The sequence below is a fragment of the Prionailurus bengalensis genome, chromosome D1 (genome assembly GCF_016509475.1).
Source record: "Prionailurus bengalensis isolate Pbe53 chromosome D1, Fcat_Pben_1.1_paternal_pri, whole genome shotgun sequence".
Lineage (NCBI taxonomy): Eukaryota > Metazoa > Chordata > Mammalia > Carnivora > Felidae > Prionailurus > Prionailurus bengalensis.
In genome coordinates, this window is record NC_057346.1 from 46,256,960 (window position 1) to 46,276,660 (window position 19,701).

The following is a 19,701-nucleotide window of genomic DNA, read 5'->3' on the forward strand; positions in this document are numbered from 1 at the left end:
AGAACACATGTGCTTTAATGGTGCTTCTGCCAACTGAAATGTGGTAGAAGGAGCCCTGAACCAGGAACCCAAACCCTAATTAGGATCCTGCCCTGCCACATGCACAAAGTGACTTTAGTAAGTCATCTAAACTTCCCTAAGATACCCAATGTGCAAACATCCAGTCCAGTGCCTGGCATCTGGCTGATACGTAACAAATACATATCAAACATGAAGGTCTTAGAGCTTCTGTTTACTCACCTGTGAAATGGGCTAACAGTCTCAGACTCACCTACCTGCCAGGGCTGTGGAGAGAATCAGGTGACATGTGGGTTGAGAACATTCTCCATAGAGACAGTAGAGCAGCCTGAGGGGGAATATCATAATCTTCATGGGTCTCTTGTACCACGACCCTGTGAGTCCCCTTTTCAGAAGAGGAGGAGTGTTTTTAAGAATCCCTATCCCTGGGGCACCTGGGTGGCTCAGTCAGTTGAACTTCTGACTCTTGATTTTGGCTCAGGTCACAATCCCAGGGTCGTGGGATTGAGCCCCATGTCGGGCTCCATGCTGAGGGTGCAGCCTCCTTGGGATTCTCTGTCTCTGTGCCTCTCTTTCTCTTTAAAAAAAAGAAAAAGAATCCCTACACCTGTTTCTACCAAAAGGCAGCACCAGCCCATGTGCACGCTCACACTTAAGAGAGCTAGAGAAACAGAAATGATAAGTTGTCATGGACCCCTTGGGTACCAGATCATAAACTCTTCCAGGGCAAGAATGGGTCTTCATCTCTTGATCCCCAGGGCTGGAGTTGTACCTGCATGGAGTGAACTGAGCCCTGTGGTGCCCATGAGCACCATGCTTGGGGCACCGGGACCTCCATAGCTCAGAGCTGGTCCTAAGCCAAAGCCAGGCTCCAGAGGAGGGATGGGTGGCCTCATAAACTTAACTCATTTCAAGATAGAGGAGTGATAGCAGGTGGAGGTGACCTATAGACAAGTTCGTTGTCACCCTGAGGGGATCCCTGTGGCTTTCACAGTCTGACTCCTGCCTGGCATTTTGTTCTGTGCTTTCATAGGACCGGCATCTCCTTGTTCCCCACACATAACCCACCCCCTCCCCATCTCTGTCCTGGATCCTGATTTCCTCTTGTATCAAGCGCCTTCCTCCCCAGCTGCACCCCCTGCAGATAGTCTTCTCCTGTGTCAGGTGTGGCACATGTGTCCCCTCACCCATGAAGGGTTCCCCTACAGAAAGTGACTCTCCCTTCTCTGTCTCTGCTGCCCTCATGCTGTTTATGCTGTACCCACTTTCCTTCCAGACTCGTTAATTATAAATACATATATTTCATCTCTTGTTTTGCCCCTTAGTTCTTGAAGGCCTGAGTCCGTACATACTTGTTATTACAAAAGCACAAACTGATGCTCCTTCCCCCAGGATCTGGCATAGTGTCTGCGAAGTGGGTGTTGTGTAAATATGTGCTAAAGGAATGAATAAGTGAATATCTATCATAATCACAATAATTTCAGTTACCATCAGCTTCATCGGCATCTGTTAGTTAACAGCAAGGAAGTCCCGAACCAGCACCGTGTCTGGCACCTAGGTTGCCTTCAGTGAATATTTCCCAGAACACGAATCCCAGTACATGTATAGAATCCTCCTGGTTTCGTGTGGAGTAGTGACCCCAGCAGCTGTCATAGGAGCCCTGCCCTGTGCAGGGTGGGTTTATTACACCCTAGGAGCAGGTCTGAGAGACTTCATTGGCCTCTATACCGGGGGCTGGTGGCAGTGGCATGAACACCTGTTTTTCATTGTCTCTGTTCATTATGTCTTTCCTTCCCTGCCCCCAGATCCCAAGCTGAGAAGATCTGCTTAGTTTCTTTGAGGGGGAGCAACTAGATGTGATTTCCCTCCAGCTGTTTCTTCAGTCCCCGCCCCAAACCTCAGAGCAGGGCAAGGTGTTAGCTCAGTGGGGTTTCTCACCGGCCTGCCAGGAAGGGGAGGACACGGGGAAGAAGAAAGCCTACCTGCAGCTGAATGAATCCCTTGGCCTTTCCACAGACAGGCGGTTTTGTTCTGCAGCAGAGGAGGTGGGCGTCCATTTGACAGGCCTGACGTGTGCAAGGGTTGATAAGATGAGCACTTTGTCATGAGAGGCGCTTCCCGATTGTTTTGTTTCCAGGCCGTGGTGGTAACTGATGGGGAGCGCATCCTGGGCCTAGGCGATCTGGGCTGCTACGGCATGGGTATCCCCGTGGGCAAGCTGGCCCTGTACACAGCGTGCGGAGGGGTCAGCCCGCAGCAGTGCCTCCCAGTCCTGCTGGACGTCGGCACCAACAATGAGGTAACACGCCACCCTGAACTGGAGCCCTGGGGCCAGAAGGTGGCAGCTGGGGTGGGGTGGGGGGTGCCTTTGAGGGGCAGGGTCCACGGGGACCGCCCTGGGAAGTGGTGTTTGTGCGTGTCTGCAGGCTCCACTCTGGGTCTCTGTGTCAGGGAAGACAAAAAATTACTCAAGAATTCATTCTTAGTGACCTTCATCTCTGAGTTTAAAATCAGTGCAAATTCATCTTTTAAAAATTGGAAAAAATTAGGGTGCCTGGGTGGCTCAGTTGAGCGTCTGACTTCGGCTCAGGTCATGATCTCGCAACTCAGGAGTTCGAGCCCCCCATCAGGCTCACTGCTGTCAGCCTGTCAGCGCTGAGCCCACTTGGAATCCTCTGTCCCCTTCTCTCTGCCCCTCCCTTGCTTGCGCTCTTCAAAAAATAAATAAGTATTTTAAAAAATTGGAAAAAATTTGAGAAAATCAGAAGTGTTAAATATAAAATAAAATATCAGTCGCACAACCAGTACTAATCATGGTTTATGTTTTGGTGTATTTCCTTCCAGGCTTTTCCCCACCAAAGCATTTATAAAAACAAAATTGGGTTTATATTAAATTTTGCATCGGAAACCTTCCACAGATGGACACCCAGGTTGCTTCTAGTTTTTTTGCAAATATAAATTTACTCTGAGCCCATTTTTGTAGATCAGTCTTTGTTTCCAGGTGTGATTATATAGTTAGGATAATTTCCTAGAAATGGAAATATTGAGGGAAGGGGAGTGGTGATTTTTTAGGTTCTTGATTCATACTGTCAAAAACGTTATACTTACTTGGATTGTGCAGTGATCTTTCTCAAGATATTTGTCACAAGTCTTTGCATGGCCTTCCTCCTCCCTGTACACTGTACATCCCCATTGCTTTTTATTTTTTAATGTTTACTTATTTATTTTGAGAGAGGGAGGGAGGGAGGGACAGAGAGAGAGAATCCCATGCAGGCTCTGTGCTCAGTGTAGAGCCCTATATAGGGCTTGATCCCATGACCTGAGCCAACATCAAGAGTCAGACACTTAACCAACTGAGCCACTCAGGCATCCCTACCCCCATTTCTAAACATGAATGAGCACTTGTACCTCCTAGCAAGGAATGATGCTTATTTGGGCTTCATCCACAGATGGAATCAAAGGAGAGGACAGCTAGGCAGACCTTGCTAAGAGCTGGGAAATCGTGGGGCGTGGGAGGTGAAGGAGGACAAGGGAAGTGGGAAGCAAGGACCCTGGTCCTGCATCACTGACAGCCAGGTGAGTCCCTGCACCCATTCTGGTACAATGAGGAACTGAACCAGAAGGTTTTTGAGTGTTCTACCTCTAAAGCTCTTCTCCACATGCCTCCCCTCCAGCCTCGGAGACAGGAGGCAGGATGGAGACACAAGCCTTAGAGTTGCTCCTTAAGACCAGTCCTCAAGGTCTGCTGTATGCTGTGTGTGGTTCTCTTTCCTAGACCAGGTGCCTGGGTTTTGCTGAAATTGTCCTTTGGTCTCAACATGCATGGAATCATGCAGGCATGGATGAGTGTAGTGAACTTTAAAAAAAAAAAATTATTTTCTTTATTTTTGAGAGGGAGAGAGAGACAGAGTGCATGTGGGGGAGGGGCAGAGAGAGAGGGAAACACAGAATCGGAAGTAGGCTCCAGCCTCTGAGCTCTGAGCTGTCTGCACAGAGCCCAATGTGGGGCCAGAACCCACGAACCACGAGATCATGACCTGAGCCCACGTCGGACGCTCAACCAACCGAGCCACCCAGGTGCCCCAAGTGTAGCAAAGTTTTAATTGTTCTTCCCATCCAATACTTCCTGCTGTGTTCCCACTGGATTTAAATTTTTTTAATGTTTATTTTTTGAGGGAGAGAGACACAGAACACGAGCAGGGGAGGGGCAGAGAGAGAGGGAGACACAGAATCCAAAGCAGGTTCCAGGCTCTGGGCTGTCAGCGCAGAGCCCGATGTGGGGCTCAAACACACAGACCACAAGATCATGACCTGAGCTGAAGTCAGACGTTTAAACTGACTGAACCACCCAGATGCCACTCCAACTGGATTTAATTGAGACCTTTACTCACTGTCTCCTAAGAACCCTCTCCAAGCAGCATTGAGTCTGATCCTAAGACCTCTGTATCCCCTGGAAGGGTGTCAGTCGCCTGTAGCACATGCATAAGGTCCTGTGTCATTAAAGGTCCAACACCCTTGCAATGATGTGCTAAAATCTAGAGCCCCAGCTTGTAATAAACCCACCAGAAGAGATGGCAGGAAAATATGAGTAAATCATGGCCAGGCAGCTTTTCACAGACCACCCTGTTTAATCTTGACAACCCAGAGAAATTAATTTGCCCACAAAGATCTGCTAGGAGTGACAAGGCAGGGATCCTAATCTGTATCTGCCCTCCTCTTCCCATACCACAGCTGCCTGCCTGGCTTCCTGCTGCTTTGTAAGCAAAGGTCATTTCTTGATTTTTAGAATTTTTATTACTAAGGTCACTTGAACACATTATTCAAAATCTTAAAACAGAAATGACATTTCTCCCACAATGCTCCATCTATGTTTCTTTCCAGTATCTGTCTATGCATAAACATAGATGGAGTAATGTGCCTATAATTTTGTTCTGATTTTTTTCAATGAATGGTATTTCATGAACACTTTCTCTCTACTTAGCAAGAGTTTATTGAATGTTGAGTAGGTGTCAGGCATTGGCTAGGCATGAGGAAGATAAATGAGAGCCAGGCGTGGGTGGAATATTCTACTTGTCAGTGTTTCAATACTGCCACCTAATTGATCATTTTAATGGCTAATGTGTTACATCTCCACCAAGTGTCTGCTTCTCCCCCTGAGGCTTTAGGACTCTGATTCACTTCTCCCTCTGGGTGTGGAAGTGAGAGAGCTTCCCCTGGGTCTGCCTACTCCTGTCAGGAAGGACCAGAGTATGTATCCCCCGCTGAGAGGGGAAAACACAAGGTGAGAGGAGGCGCTGCCCCCACAGCATGAGGTGAGAGAAAGCAGTTCCCACCCCGTGCAGTTAGACCAATACCAGTATCTGCAATGTGCCAGGGCTTTATAGATTTTCATAGCCTTTATAGAGTTTAACAGATTTTATAGACTTCAATCTCATTTAATTCTGACAGCAGCTGGATGAGATATTGTCCTCCCCCATTTTATAGATAAAGAAACTGAGACTGAAACATGTTAACTACTTACCTCAGGTACCACAGCACTGAGTGTCAGAGCTGGGATTTGAACCTGGGTATCTCTGATTCCAGAGTTGCCTTGTCCACTGTGGCACTCTTCTTCAAGGGGTCAGGCATTCGTGTTATAGACTAGGTAATGAACACTGGGAAGCAGGTGTTTCAACCAGTCAGGGTCCTGTGGACACTCAGGCGTAGGTGTGCTGATGTTGTCTGCAGGGTCCTCTTGCTCCAGAGAAAGGCAAGCTCCCACCAGACCCTCCTCACAAAATTCAAGACACAAAAATCCAAAGTTACAAAGCGGCCATATCAGGAAAACAGTGGTTTCACTCTTTCCAGATGCATTCACTATATGATGTCCCACACTACAGTTCTTTTTTAAAAAAGGAGTCAATTTGCAAGATTCCCACCCCCGGCCCAGAAGTCTTGGGGCATATCTCCCCGAACCCACCCCCAGAGCAAGCCAGAGCAACAGGAGACCCCCGCCCCCCACCACACACACACACACACACACACACACACACACACACACACACACAGCAAGCCAGAGCAACGGGAGAGAGGCTTAATCTTGCACCTTTCATCTCACATGTCAGTGCAGGGAGGGTGCTGTTGTGGGGGGCTGTAGGGTCAGGATGATGACACCATCTGTGTGTGCAGCTCTGTGAAAACCCCTGAGACAACAGGAGCTTTAATCAGAGTCAAGGAAAACACCCCTCCATGTTTCCTGTTGAAGGAAAACATCTGCTGCCTGCAGCCCTGAAACTGAGTCACTTTTACCTGCCGCCCCCAAGGAGGTTTGGAAAGATAAATATGGTGGGCAGTGATCCCATGAAAAGGGGACATCCCATGCTTAACTTCTAAAGGGACAAAGCCAGGGAGCCCCTCCCAGATAGGCCCACCTGCTCTGGGCCTCTGTCAAGGCTGTGTGTGGATCGGTTTGTACGTTTTATTTCCTACACATGCAAGGCCAGACGGCATCATGCACTGTCCACATTAGAAGGGACTGGAACGATAATTGCCCCTTAAATAACCCAGGAGTGAGGGGTGCTAACCCCCATGCAGTTGAAAATCCATATATAACTTTTGAGTCCCCCAAAACTTACTAGCCTACTATCCACAGGAAGCCTTACCAATAACATAGTCGATTAACACATACTTTGTATGTTGTATGTGTTAGATACTGTATCCTTACAATGAAGTAAGCTAGAGAAAAGAAAAGAATATTAAGAAAATCACAAGAGAGGGGCTCCTTGTGTGGCTCAGTCCGTTAAGCGTCCGACTTCAGCTCAGGTCATCATCTCGTGGTTCATGGGTTTGAGCCCCGCGTCGAGCTTTGTGCTGACAGCTCGGAGCCTGGAACCTACTTCAGATTCTGTGTCTCCCTCTCTCTCTGCCCCTCCCCCACTCTTGAGCATGCATGCGCTCTCAAAAAATGAATAAGCATTTAAAAAATTTTTTAAAATCACAAGAGAAAATACATGTATGGCACTGTGCTGTATCGAAAAAAAAATCCCTATGTAAGTGGGCCTGCACAGTCCAAATCTGTGTTGTTCAAGGGCCAAATGTACTTGTCCTTCAAACCCCTTGTTCCACTCAGGAAGAGGGGCCTCCGAGCAGAAGTGGCTTTCCCCGGGTTTGATTCTGAGCCTAGTGCTCTTGTCACTCTACACAGTAGGTCCTGCAGGGCAACCCGGGGGCGGGGGGGGGGGGGTGCTTGGCTCTAAAATGGCCTCTGAGCCTTAGGAGTCTTGAGCCTCGATGGATTCTAATGGGTGGAGAGCTCCTTGGGGACACATGGGAACAGACTGTCAACAGAGCTGGGCAAACAGCCTTGGGTGTGTTACTGGACTGCTGAGGAAGCATGGGTTTGCCAACAGAGCTGGGTGTTGAAGGCCTGCTTCTGCCTCTCGAGAGCATCGTTGCTGAGGCTGATGAACAGCCAGCGTTCACCATGTGGTGCCATCAGAGGCACTCACTCCCTGTATGCATGTGACCACTGAGGGTGCCCCTCCTGGGATCTTTGTAGCTTACCCATGGGTTTGACTGAGCAACCAGGGACACATGTGGTAGGCATAACTGCCATCCTGAGAGGGGGGGTGTGCTGTGTCCACGCATGAACCCAATCCCATGACCTCCCCAGACCCCCAGATGTTCTCTGGGTAACCTCTTAGCGTGCCTGTTGCTACTTAAGATACATATTTTTCCAGGCCAGGAAGTTCATCCCTCTTCCAGCTTTAATCCAGTACTCAGAGATATGGCAAGTGAAGAGGAGGAAACCCATTTTGTTTTCCATGACATTTTGTCTCCAAGAAACATCCAAAGTCACAGACCTAAGTGACAGAGCCTAAATTCGAACCCTGGTCTGTCTAATGCCAAAGCCAGACCAGACTGAGGGTGCTCAGAGGGAGCACCCTGACCAGTACCACCCAGCCCTGCAGTGCCCTTTGCTCTGCATGCAGCACACTGCCTCCCAGCTTCAAGATCCCTTCTGCCTTTCTTGCTGGGGTTACCAGATTTAGCAAAGAAAAATATACGATGCCAATTCAATTTAAATTTCAGGTAAATAGCTAATCATATTTTGGCCTGTGTTCCATGTATGTTCCTTGCAACACTTGGGATATGTTTAGGCTAAAAGAAAAAATTATTGCCTAGCTGAAATTCAAGTTGAAGTAGGCGTTCTGTATTTTTTCTGGCAATACTACCTACTGAAAACTTCTAAACACGTACGTAAGGAAGTGAAGGATAGAGGAGGGGTGCAAGGAGAGAGTCCAGGTCAGTTACAGCCCCACGCCTTGCTGGCAGCCACTGTTACAGGTAAGTCACTCAGTGGGACAGAGGGCAGAATATGGACTTCTTGTTTCATGGTGTGCCAGGACAGAGTGAGTGCTCCACCCTGTGCTGTTTTGGAAAAGCCATTCCCCCTCCTGCCAAAGGAGATCCAGCTGGCTAGTGATGGGGACTCCATCACTGCTCCCCTGCCTCACCTGCAGGATGATAGCCTGACCTTCCCAGCCACTGCTGAGTTCCTCCAGAGGACCAGGCAGAGGACAAGCCACCCCCAGGTCAGCTGTTCCCCTCCTCCATGGAATGTTGGGGAGAAGGGACACTGTCATGAGGTCCAGTCAAAGCAAGGCTTAGCTGCTTTCTGGCTGTGTGCGTTTGGGCAATTTCCGTAAACTGTCCACCTTCCTCATCTGTGAAATGGGGATGAGAATAGGTAAGACAGAAGGATCGAATTACTTTTGATTCAGTAGTAAATTACTTGAAAGTTCTATACAAATATTTTCAGTATTTATATTTCAGTATTATCTCCATATAGAAACTTTATTTCCAATTTTTTGTGTGTGCTTAGTTAGGAAGTATTTCAGGCATAAAACATTTTAATATAAAAGCAAAATATAAAGACTCTTCTAAAGCTTTCGTAGTCACTCTTATGTCTCAGTAGTACCTCGTTATGGTTGACCTTTGATTCTAAACATAAATATACTGAGAAAGTTTTGGAAAATCCTAAAATTCTTCAGTACCTCTGGAGAATTTGCCTTGCCCCACAAACCACACGCGCAGCACTGAGAAACTCACTTTTCGCTGCCTGATAGTACCAGTGATTCAAATCTTCACTTTGGCAACGTTACAGATTGTAACTCACTGCTGGACCCTTTAAGTCTGTATAAGAACTAAAACTGTGAGTCTTTTCTGCAGATGCTGAGAATTATACTGTTTCTATATGTGTATGCCCTTCAGGGCTGTGTGTGTGCATGTCTGTGTGTGTGTGTGTGTGTGTGTGTGTGTGTGTGTATGTGTTTCGGATAGCTGAAATTACATCTGTGCCCTTTTATATCCTGCTCTTTTCACTTAAAATAATCTCATACACAGGGCGCCCGGGTGGCTTAGTCGGTTGAGCGTTTGATTTTGGCTCAGGTCATGATCTCATGATTCGAAGGTTCCAGCCCCGTGTTGGGTTCTGTGCTAACAGCTCAGAGCCTGGAGTCTGCTTCAAATTCTGTGTCTCCCCTTCTCTCTGCCCCTTCCCCGCTCATGCTCTATCTCTCTCCTTCAAAAATAAACATTAAAAAAAAGGTTTAAATAACCTCATTAAATAACCACATTTGTCCAGGTGGCTGCACAGTTTTAAAAACCACTAACTTTAATGACTGTCTAGCTTTCCATCAAGTCCTCACAACATTTACTTTATGGTGTGCCCTTGGCTGGATGTTTCCTGCCCCTAAGTGGCTTTTTCAGGGTCACCTTGAAGGTGGCACGTGAAGGGTGGGCACCTGAATGCCCACCGTCATCCTTTAGTCTAATAAACACACATGCCTGCCAGGGCAGAATCCTAAACTGTCTCAGGGAGGTATAATCTGGAGGTGAAGAGAGTGGGAGTCGAAGGATAGGGCTGACCCTCTTGCTAAATGTAGACTGTGGTGCTTTGCAGAAAGCTCTACACCTACCTTGGGTTGTGTGCACTTGGGATTGGGGTTGAGGGTTTAGGAAGGCAGATACTTCCTGCCTAGTCTTGTCTGTCCCCTACACTTTTGCATAACCACGTCTGTAGCACTATCAAGACAGTATGGGTCTAGAGCAGTGTCTTTAACAAAAATAACTCCATTCTGGTGGATGTGCAAAAGAGCTGCCCGAGCTTTGTGGCTCTGTGGGGAGGACCGTGGGCTCTGGAGCCAGGCAGCCTGAGTTTGAGTCCTGACTCTTCCACTTACCAGCCTGAGGTCTGTGCACCCGATCCTCTGAGAAACAGGTGTGAAAGGTTTGTTGGGGAACACCCAGGAAGAATAAAGGGGGAAGCAGGAGCAGCTGGCGAGTGGGTGGGGCCTTCAGGCTACAGTGTAGATCTCACCCCCTTAAAAGGAGAGAAGGAAGGAAGGAGACCTCAGTCAGAAGACCCCAGCCTGGGTGTGTGTCTGACTTTGGCTCAGGTCATGATCTCATGGTTTGTGAGTTTGAGCCCCACATCAGGCTCTGTGCTGACAGCTCAGAGCCTGGAGCCTGCTTCGGATTCTGTGTCTCCCTCTCTCTCTGCCCCTCCCTCACTTGCACTCTGTCTCTATGAATTAATTAAGAAGATCCCAGTCTGCAGTGTGGTCCTGGGAAAGCCTCAGGAAGGTTGCTGGAAAACCCAAGCCCGGGTTGCCTGCACAGAGGGTTGGCCCAGCATTGGCCAGGCATCTGCTGTGCGTGGCCATGGCTGGGAGCAGCCCAGAGACAGCATGGCAGCTGAAGGCTGTCCACTCAACTCCTCTTCCTCAGCAGGTTCTCCTAAGGGAGTTCTGAGCCACACACCTCTGTGGATGTCCCACCTCTTAGGGGAGAATTGCATACTTAGAATGTTCCTTAGCATGTGGCACATACGAAGCGCTGTGAAAGTTAAAGCTGCTGTCATCACTTTATGGCGTATGTTAAAACTCACAAAGCTCTCTCACAGACATTATTTCTTTTAATCATCATAAGCACACTTTCCAGCTGGCGTCTCATTCCCTTTTGACAAATGAGAAGACAGGTCCAAGGGGTCCTGTGATTTGCCCAAGGTCACGGCTAGTCTGTGATGGGGGTCAGATTTGGGGCGGGGTGGGGGGGAGCTTCCATTTGAGGGCAGGACTGTGGGGTCCTTATCTCTGCATCCTACAATGCAGAGATGAGCGTAACATGATGCTTATCCTCAAGGAGCTCATAGTTTTGGTGCTGCAGACACAAAACTTCTGGAGACGCTCACACACAGAATCACTTACTGTTTCCTGAATATACCAGGCACTTTTCCCTCCTTCTGCCTCCAGCCCCCAGCCCTTCCCTATGCTGACTCCACCTGGAGAGCCCAGCCTACCTGTCAAAATCTGCCCATCTTTGTTTTGTTTTTTGAGAGAGCGTGCAAGCACGTGAGTGGTAAAGGGGCGGGGGCGGGGGGGAACGGAGGATGTGAAGCAGGCTCTGCACTGACAGCAGTGAGCCTGATGTGGGGCTTGAACCCACAAACCGTGAGATCGTGACCTGAGCAGAAGCCAGATGCTGAACCTACTGAGCCACCCAGGCGCCCCACTGTGTCTTTTAATGCTCGACTATTTCCCCCATGACAGTCACCGCCTATCCCCCAGTGGGAATTACTTTACTCCTTCCCTGTGCTTCCATGTGCCAGACTTAGTGCCAAAACAGTGTCACTCTTCACTGTAGTAGAGTTTGTTTACTCATGAGCCCCCTGCAGTAGATAGTGAGCACCTTGAAGGCAACAACCACTCCTTACTCATTTACAGACCCCAGGAGGGCCCAGTGTCAGCAGTAACAGACCGGCAGTAAATGTGCATGATCGGGTCCACTGATTGTGTAGGGTGTGTGTGTGAGGGGTTAGAGAAGAGGTGGGAAGTTGGCCAGTGGCAGACACAGAAGATAACCAGAGTGTGTGAGGGCTGTGACAGAAAGAGCTGCAAGAGGTGGAATGGGGGGACCCCTAACACAGGAGGTATTCCACAGGGGGACATCTTTCTTGAGTGGAAATGTCTGGTTGTATCATTGTATCCTTGTACCCTCAGGGACTAGCACAGTGCCAGGCACGTGGTAGGTATTCAGTGAGATTTCTTTTGAATGAATAAAGTGTTTTCTAATTTGAATTCAGATCTGTGACTTTGGACGAGACCCAATACCTCAATCCAGATGCTGTCTAGAGCCCCAAATAGATGTTTGGCAGTGTTTAGAGACATTTCTTCTTGTCATAACTGGGGGTGCTACTGACTTCTAATGGATAGAGGCCAGAGATGCTGCTAAATATTCTACAATGTGCAGATCAGCCCTCTCATCAAAGAATTCCAAGCCAAAATGTCAATAGTGCCAGTATTGGGAAACCTTGAAATAAACCCAGAGCAGGGGCACCTGGGTGGCTCAGTCGGTTAAGTGTCCGACTCTTGATTTCAGCTCAGGTCAGATCTAATGGTTCATGAGTTTGAGCCCCACGTCTGGCTCTGCACTTACAGCACAGAACCTGTTTGGGCTCTGTCCCTCCCTGGCTCATTCTCTCCCTCTCCCTCTCTCAAAATAAATAAACATTTTTTTTAATTAAAAAAAACCAGAGCACCTGCAGCCAGGGGTTGGAAGACCACGTCTGAGAGAGGATTTTCTGTGTCAAAGCATCCTTGTTTCCTAACATTGGAACCATCTAGGAGTCCCACCTCAGTCAGTGGCCTAGCCTCCAGACCCTTCTAGGGATGACACCTGGCGAGGCAGGTCGGGCAGCCAGCGTCCAGCTCCCTCTGCCCCCTCTCCCTGGTCCTTCCCACTAAACCAGGACAGTTGAACAAACGGATGCTGTCTTCTCCAGGAGCTGCTCAGAGACCCCCTGTACATTGGGTTGAAACACCAGCGTGTGCGTGGGAAGGAGTACGATGACCTGCTGGACGAGTTCATGCAGGCTGTGACAGACAAGTAAGTGGGTCAGCCTATTCCTTTTGAAAAAGGACTCTTGGGAGATGGTCTGGATCAGGCCAACACCGTATCTGACTGTTCAGCAGATGCACAAACAAGAGGCAGGAGATGCATGCTTTTCTGAGTGTTCTGAAAGTTGCAACTTGACCCCGTGTATCTGGAAGACTCAAAGCCATTGGGTTTGTTCCCTGGGAGACTCTTTGAGAACAGAGGGGAGAGGGAAGAGGGTTGATGACTGAGAGCCTAAGTGCCCGATGTCCCAGAAAGAAAACCCCTTTGCTGAGCTGTTTTGGGCTCTTGGCATGAACAGGGATGTAGTGAGCGGTGGAGAAAAGAAGAGTGCCCTTCTGACAGACTGGCTTGGGAATGCAGCTTGCCACACCAGCCGTCATTTCCACCTGTACGTGAGGACCAGGCAGCATTAATGAACCACCATAGCAGGTCACACGGCTATGGGCCTGCAGGATTTATGAGGTGTCATCTGTGCTCTGGGGTATGTGATATCGGTGGCTTCAGCCCCCCTCACCTGCCCCATCTGTGTGCCATCACAGCCACCCACACGCCCTGCTGTGGCTGGCATGGTCCTGGGATGGAGTTCTGGAAATAGCCTCTCCACCCACCCATGTATAGTCTGACAGGCAAGTCAGTCAAGACAGACTTTCAGCAGCTGGGCAGACCCCTGCAGACCCCGCAGGTCCCCTAGTCACTTGAGAACCTCCAGCCTTTGTTGCTGTCCCAAGAGTGCCCAGGTCATGGCAGAGCTGGACTGGGCATCTGGGGCAAAGTACTCCCTTGCCTGCACTCAGCTGCTCAGAGCAAAGCAGTGGGCTGGGAAGAGAGCTGCTCTGGCCTCTGCAGCTTTGGGGGCAGGAAAACTAGATCTGACTCTTGACCCCATCTCCTCTAGGTCTATGATGTCATTGAGTAGGTTCCTGAGCTTTTAACTTTCCTCATCTGGTACCTATCAGGGGATAAGATGCAAGCATTTTATTGTTGTGTTTTTTGTTTTTTAAGATGAAAGAAAATAATACTGTAATTATATGGAATGTGAATGATCCTGTAGAAAAGCAGAAATTAGCAATGGAGTGTGGGGTCAGGGGGGTGGGGTCCAAAGTTCCCAAGTAAGCAAGAGGGTGAGAGTCTGGTGCACACCTGAAGAGCTTACCTTTAGATGAGCGCACAGATGCCCATCCACAGGGACAGAGAGGCACAGGCATGGGTATGTGGGTAGATGTGGTGGGGCCTGGGGATGGAAGGTCCACTAACCGAGGACAAGGTCATCCACAGAGAGTAAGGATGGGGCAGAGGTGGTGGAGGTTTAAGGCTAGAGAAGGTATGACCTGAAATGTCCAAACTAGGGTACGTGAGGATGCTTGCTGGACAGCCCCATGGCCCCCCACAAATCACTAGTCATGAATTTAACCTATTTCTGTGTTTTTTTTTCCCTCTGGCTAGTTTCAGCTATCTGGATGCAGGACAGGAAGAGGCAGAAAGTAGGATTTAGTCAAGGTTGGATTTTGATAGGCAAGAGAGAAAAAGAGAACTGTGAGTGTATTCAAGGGGGTGATTATAATGATGTGTCCTGAGGTCTATGCTAAGAAGGGACATGAGGACATGGCAGGGGCAGAGGAGAATAGGGGACAGTGACATGATCAAGGGATAGTAAGTCCTAATGGGGCTTAAGAATTATTGAGGTAGGTAAAAGATCAAATGAGCTGGCCACAAAGGAGGTGATAATCAGAAAGCTAGGTGCTCACAACTGTGATTACAGAGGAAGTGCTTCTATTGAGATATAACCACCAGAGCACCTGGGGGTCAAGTGCATTAATAGAGGCATAGTGTCTAGAACAAGAGAGGTGAATGTCCCAGCTCATTCTCCCCCTTTCAGGCCATCCTGAACACCAGATTCGGTTCTGGACAAGACACTTAAGGGTCATAACTTACCTGAAGTGCCTTTGGAGAACAGTAACCATGACAGTGAGGGAGGGTTTCAAAGGCTTAGCCTGGTGGGGAGGAGGCTTAGGGGCTGCTTTGTCAGTATCAGGGTGAGGTACACCTCCAGATAGCTGAAAGCAATTGTTCCAGAAGAGGGCTCAACTTGTTTCTGTATACCCACCTAGAGAGGAACCAATTGGTAGAATGCCAAAAGAGGCAGTTTTCAGCTCAAAAGAAATTAGAACTATCCCATGGTGCACTAGACTGTCTGTGGGAATGAGTTCCTCGTCACAGAACAGGTTCAAGAGTAGATTATGGGTGATGTGATTATAGGAGGAAATTTAAGCATCAGAGACTCTTTTTTAGGATGTTTCCTACCCCGTATTACTTTTGGACTACATAAGATCCCTGCATGGCTGGCAGGATAGGTAATACTGTTCCCATTTTATGGAAGAGGACACTGAGGCCCCGAGAGGCTAAGGAACCTGTCTTAGGTCCCACAGTGTCAGGCAGGACTGCAGGCTGAACCTGGGTCTGCTGGCTCCAAAACCAGACTGCTTTCCACAGTGCAGTTACCTGCAGAGGAAGAGAAGGGAATGGAAGGGGCTTGGAGAACCTGGTTTCTGCTTCCTGTTTCCAGGGCCTACTGCTTATCTGATGAGTCAGAAGTCGTTCCTCGATTCCCCAGAGAGAAGTCTTGCTATGCGTGTGAGAAGGTTAGATAAACGAGGATATAAGAGGCTCTTCCATTTATCATCAGAATCAGCTCACAGTCTCAGACATGCAGGCAGTCAGGGTGGGGGGCTGGGGAGGGGCGTGCGTCAGCCAAGAGGAATGTGTCCTCAAGTGGAGATGGTGATGAGTTGACAGTTGCTTGTTTTGACTCTCTAATAAGCTAAAGCAGATGTTTCTGTGGATACTGTAGGTGGGAAATGAGCTGGTCTCCCCAGGCACTCTGGGGAATATAGTAGCCCCGAGATCGGATGCCCGGACGGGGGGTGAGTCAGCAGCCCTGAAACCAAACACAGTGTATTTTAAGAAAGAACTTTGGGAAATGTTGACTCCTGCCTTCTACTTCCTTGTCTTTTTCCAAACATCCTGCTAATGAAAACCCCCTATCCCCTGATGGGGGTGTATCTTAAGGTTTTTTTGGCCTTAAAGAGTCTCTGTAGCTCAGTTACTATCCTGGGGTTTGGCCACTGGGGAGGAGGACCCTCCAGGGTAGAAGGAATCTCAGCAGTAAATATCTATCAGTGGGCTGCTCAAAGCTGAGACATAGCCTGCCACTCCAGTAGGGAACACTAGTCATTCCATCCTCCCTGCTCTCTCTGCAACACGGTGGGACCCAGAACACTGCACCTGAGTGACGCATTTGCCCCTGTGGCTTCCACTTACATGTTTGGTTACTTACAGTAGAATGGATGGGAATGGTCTGTTTTAAGTTTGCACCTGTAGCCCTGGCCCCATCTGATGCTTGGACAGAGTTTGTGGTCAGCAGCTGCGTCAGCCTTTTGACGGGCTTGGGAGGGAAACCACCCCCTTTCTCTGTAGCTCCCAACTCTAAACTAGAAGTTTCTAAGCTGTTGAGAGGAGTGATAAAGAAGAAGACAAATGAGAGTTTAAAAAAACAGTAACAACAACAAACCTTTTTTTTATGTTTATTGATTTTTGAGAAAGAAACAGAATGCAAGCAGGAGAGGGGCAGAGAGGGAGACAGAATCTGAAGCAGGTTCCAGGCTCTGAGCTATCAGCACAGAGCCCAACATGGGGCTTGAACTCATGGACTGTGAGATCATGACCTGAGCCGAAGTCGGACGCTTAACCGACTGAGCCACCCAGATGCCCCTTGACTTAAAAAAAATTTGTGCTTTTTAGTTCAAGAAAATTTTCTTTTTGAGTCTCTTCAGCTTTCTGTCTCTGGTTCTCTCTTTCAGTCTCTCTCTCTTTCTGTCTTTGTCTTCTCTCTCTCAGTCCCTCTCTCTCTCACACACGATCCTACACTTGATACCTGAGGCCACACCATAGCAGGACTGGCACAATAAAATTTCTACCACATTCCACTACTTAAAGCAAATTATAGATCCATACCAGATGCTAAGGGAGGAGATAACACAGGACAAAAATACCAGGAGTCATGGTTCATTGGGGAGCATCATCCCCTTGCATAACTGAACATCTCTTTGTGTGGCATTTCTTAATACAAAAATGAGAAACAGAAACTTGCCCAAGAAGAAAAAAATCACTAAACTGCCTTGAGATTACCCCACCAGTTCTGACATCTAGCCCCCCTGTACTGTGCTCTTAGATCTGGAAAGAAGCCTTTGATTGCCTCACCTGCCACCATCTCAGCTCCACTCACACTTGCCTTGCTCTTCCTTCCACGTGTCATTTTGTTAGAGCCGCATGCAGAGCCTTCATGCTTCCTTCCCCAGTCATGAATGCACTTCCATTTGCATGGCTCTTTCCCTCTCATCATTCAGGCTCAGAGATGGATCCCCACACCCACACAGCAGGGTCAAGTGCTGAGACCCGTACCAGGCAGTATGTTGGCACCGACAGTCCTGCAGAAGACTGGGAACCTTCAGTGGCTGACGCTCTCAGTGAAGAAGAAACAGGCTGTGCTCAGCAAGCCTGACAAACGACAAGGTGCTTGTGAGGGGGAAGAATGTTTGGAAGAAACCAAACCTTAAGCCTCCACCACATGTGATTTGGAGTCCACATTTATAACATACGCAAGGTTAAGAGATGAGTACAAAGTATTTTCACTTGCCAGTGATACAGCTGGGGAACCTGGCAGAAGGACAAAGTAGAGGTGCCTGGGTGGCTCAGTCGTTTGAGCATCCAACTCTTGGTTTCTGCTCAGGTCATGATCTCATGGTTTGTGGGGTTGAGCCCCATGTCAGGGTCAGCACTGAGGGCACAGAGTCTGGGAGTCTTTCTCTCTCCCTTTCTCTGCCCCTCTTTTTCTCTCTCAAAAATAAATAAATTAAAAAAAATTTTTTTTAACGTTTATTTATTTTTGAGACAGAGACTGAGCATGAACAGGGGAGGGGCAGAGAGAGAGGGAGACACAGAATCTGAAACAGGCTCCAGTCTCTGAGCTGTCAGCACAGAGCCCGATGCAGGGCTCGAACTCATGGACCACAAGATCATGACCTGAGCCGAAGTCGGACGCTTAACCGACCAAGCCACCCAGGTGCCCCCCAAAAAAATTTTTTTTTAAGTTAAAAGAAGGAAAAGTAAAACTTCTCTATAGGGATACTCCCACGAGCCATGCTGTGTGGAATTCCTTGAGGGGAAAACAGCTCCCCAATGAAAATAAATTCATGCTTCACAATAATCCACATGGAAACAGTCCACACTATGGGAAAATCATATATACAGCTAATAGAAGACTTAGAACCCCAGAAAAATGAATTATCCTCAGAAAGATTATAAAGCAGCTTTACTTAAATGTATTAAGGAGATAATTTTCACAAGAATGATGTAATGAGGAAAGTACCCAACACTTGGGGAAAAAAAAGAAAAAACGCAAGCAAATTTGAAAAGGAACCAAACCAAAACAAAACAAAAGCCTCCTGCAAATGAAAAACAGAGTCCTGGAAATCCAGCAGAGTATGCTAGTATTAGGGCAGGACACCTTCAGAAATCCCAAGCCCTCAAAAAGTACTACCTGTGGGGGGTGAATGGGTGACTCAGTCAGTTAAGCGTCCAACTTCAGGTCATGATCTCGTGGTTTGTGACTTCGAGCCCCACATCGGGTTCTGTGCTGATAGCACAGAGGTTGGAGCTTGCTTCAGACTGTAGCGCACTCTCTCTCTCTCTCTCTCTCTCTCTCTCTCTCTGCCTGCCCCCTTGCTCATGCTCTCTCTCTCACTCTGAAAAATAATATATAAACATTAAAAAAAAAAAGTACTACCTGGGAGTATTTCAGGCACTCTCCATTCCTATACCTGATTATCCAGAAAGGAAATGGGACACCAATGTGTTTTATCAGGAAAGATTTTTTCTGAGCCACTACTCATGAAACGAGCATTTCGCAAAGAAAAGAAAGGATGGATAAGCCCAGAGCCCCCAAGTCCAAGCCTCATCTCTCCATGCCAGAGGGGATATAGCAATTCCAAACAATCCATAGCACAGTACATTACTAATTCTCATTTTCTCTTTCTCTGTATTGTGTTTATTCACACAGTTTTTTCTTATTCTATCAGATTTATTTTATTAGGCTTAACCAGATTGCTTTTTCATAAGTTAGATAACTGGTAAAAATTCTGAAAAACAAATGATTTCATCAAGTTTTTTCTAAAAAGAAAAAACTATCTGGATGCTTCTACAGCAAGCTGTGAACAGTGACTATAGTTAAGGGATGCAGTTGCCAGGGGTGTTTTCTTTCCAAGGCATCCATTTCTGTAACATTTGATTGTGGACAGGCATCTGTTTTGTGATTAGAAAAAATAATGAATTGTTTCATAATGAGTTAAGCAGCTGATTGTTGCCCAGAAATAGTTCCTTATGTTAAAAAAAAAAACAGTCCACTAAAGAAAGAAAGAAGCAAGCAACAATCTCACTCTTCTCCCTTTGGTGAATTCAATGCTAGGCTAACCTAGGCTCTTCTAGACAACAAAGCAACTCACTTACATTAAGTCATTTACTACAATAGTCCTATTAAGTAGATAACAATTATTGTCCTGTCCCACTAAAATAGAAGTTCCAAGGGAGGGATCTTTGACTCTTCTGTTCACAGCTACCTCTCAAGCACCCAGAACAATGCTGACTATGCTGTGGATTTTCAATAAACATGTGCTGAATGCAGTTTACATA

General features: G+C 47.7%; 1 protein-coding gene across 3 annotated transcripts in view; it reads left to right on the forward strand.

Annotated features, from left to right (window-relative positions):
- Positions 1-19,701, forward strand: part of ME3 (malic enzyme 3) — a 184,715-nt gene that overhangs the window by 126,948 nt on the left and 38,066 nt on the right. For 2 of the 3 annotated variants that reach the window (XM_043579987.1, XM_043579986.1), the window contains exons 6-7: positions 2,156-2,317; positions 12,842-12,945. In XM_043579987.1, coding sequence (XP_043435922.1) covers positions 2,156-2,317; positions 12,842-12,945 — 266 coding nt within the window. The remainder of the gene's footprint in view (positions 1-2,155; positions 2,318-12,841; positions 12,946-19,701) is intronic. The other variant, XM_043579989.1, reaches the window with a different exon arrangement.